This window comes from Atta colombica, unplaced genomic scaffold, assembly GCF_001594045.1.
Source record: "Atta colombica isolate Treedump-2 unplaced genomic scaffold, Acol1.0 scaffold238, whole genome shotgun sequence".
In the NCBI taxonomy this organism is placed as follows: domain Eukaryota; kingdom Metazoa; phylum Arthropoda; class Insecta; order Hymenoptera; family Formicidae; genus Atta; species Atta colombica.
In genome coordinates, this window is record NW_017259336.1 from 1,259,071 (window position 1) to 1,261,162 (window position 2,092).

The window sequence follows — 2,092 nt, forward strand, 5'->3', positions numbered from 1 at the left end:
TGCTCTAAAATTTGTTTATATATAGATATAGAGCTAAATAAAATGCTAGCATCGTAAAAATAAATAGATGCTTGTACATAAAAGAACTAAAAGAACTTAAAATAATTTATCAAAAATATAATTTGATATGTCTATAGATAGAGCTGTTATAATTAGATATAATATCTAATTGTAGTAGCCTCATCTTTAGATGTAAAAATTTTAAATGAAATATTATAAATATTATAATAAAAGATATCTTTTTCTTAAGGGAATACTGGATGGCTAAATTTGATTGAAGTCGATAATGCAGACTTTTTAATTCTAAACTGACTTTCTTACATTATCGTTTTATTATCACACAATCTGCTCTTATTTGATATATTGTAACGCTATCTCTTGAAAGACTCGGTACCTATTGTTAAACATAATTATTGCTCTGTTTTATTTTTCACTCGTAGCATACAAATGAAATTTTTCAGATTCTCTTTCCTCTTATACTAAAGTCCTTAGTTTCATTTCTACAATAGTATTGTTCTTTCATATAACCTCTAGTGCTATCTAAGCTTATTCCAATCGTACGAAGTCTAAAATCTTATATGCAACACATGTTGTCACGAGTCAATTGCAGAAAACTATAATTTTTAAATTTCTTTTTGTTTGCCATATGAAATTGTTGTCTGCGCACTGTATTTTATCTACTTTAATTGTGGAGGATATTTTAATAACATTTATTTATAAATAACAAATAAAAATAAATTTAAATCACAATTAAAAGATTGGAGAATCCGAAAATTAATTATATTTTATCGAAACAATTTCAGCATTCCCTTAAATTGATAATATTTTATTTCTTGTGTTTTAATTTAATTATATTTTATTTGACATTCTTAATAAAGTTTCTTAATAAAGTTTATTTAAAATTTATTTTACTATATTTACAATTAATTGCTATTTCTTATTTACAGATTATTGTAACATATTGTATTTATAAATTAGTAAATTAATTATTTTTCTGAAAAATCGGTTTTAAACCAGTTTTTGTAACTTGTCTTTAATATATCTAATATTATATCTTCGATAATCTTTAATACTTTTTCTGATCAAAATTGGCGGAAAAAAAGATTAGCGTGGCAATTCGGATCTAAAAAATAATTATTATTAATCAAATTCAAATTTTTATGAATTAAATGAATTCATTTCAATTCATAACTCACTGATTTCATATATTTCATTTTTAATGTCGAGAAACTTCCGTCATTAAGGTTTTTATTGGAAACTTTTCGCGAGAATATTTCTTAATATTTTTCCTTGGGCACGTATGCTATCTGTCTACTTCTTAAGTATGACCAGATGAATCTCGAATAATGAATAAGCGAAGCTAAGAATACAAGAGTGACTCCCATTCCTTTGATAAACATCAGTTTTTGTACATCATATTCTTGCCGAGATGTCCAACTTAGAAACGTAACTAAGTCCTTTGCCATTTGCGATGTCGACGATGGAGTGCCATCATCATATTCCACTATTCCTCCAATTAGCATCTGTATATGATTCTATATCATAATATCTTATAGCAAATATCAAATGCTAGAGCGCGCAATTAAAATTTCATTAGTATGAAAGATTAATCGGCGAAATAAATATTAACAGTATTAATGTACAAATAATTTCTCTTAATAAAGTATAATTTAGGATAATCACATCTTATTTTGCATCTCAAATTTACGGAAGAAATAATTTGATAGATGTTTATTATATCTGTAAACTGTCTGATTATTAAGGGAGATCAAGTTTATCATAGTTTTTAAATGAAATTATGATAAAAAAACCTAGATGCAAGATTTTCAAATGTTATATGTAGCTACACGTTTTAATATATTTACATTTCTTAGGCATTAGGAAAAAATATTACTCTTGAATACATCATAAATAAATTAAATGAACAGTAGTATCTATCATTAAACTTTGATGATAGATATAATATAGTTCATTTATTTTGTAATTTCGTATCTAAAATATTTTTTTCTAAATTACATGAAATTAACAATTTAGACATAAATTTAAGTTAAATTGATGATATATATTACTAAATTAAATATATATATATATA

The 2,092-nt window shown here is 24.1% G+C and overlaps 1 protein-coding gene across 1 annotated transcript in view; it reads right to left on the reverse strand.

Moving 5' to 3' along the window:
- Nucleotides 1–1,277: 1,277 nt before the first annotated feature.
- LOC108688742 (cytochrome c1-2, heme protein, mitochondrial-like) overlaps nucleotides 1,278–2,092 on the reverse strand; it is a 3,894-nt gene continuing 3,079 nt past the window's right edge. Inside the window, exon 3 of the mRNA XM_018195103.1 lies at nucleotides 1,278–1,523. Within this exon, the coding sequence (XP_018050592.1) occupies nucleotides 1,278–1,523 (246 nt within the window). The remainder of the gene's footprint in view (nucleotides 1,524–2,092) is intronic.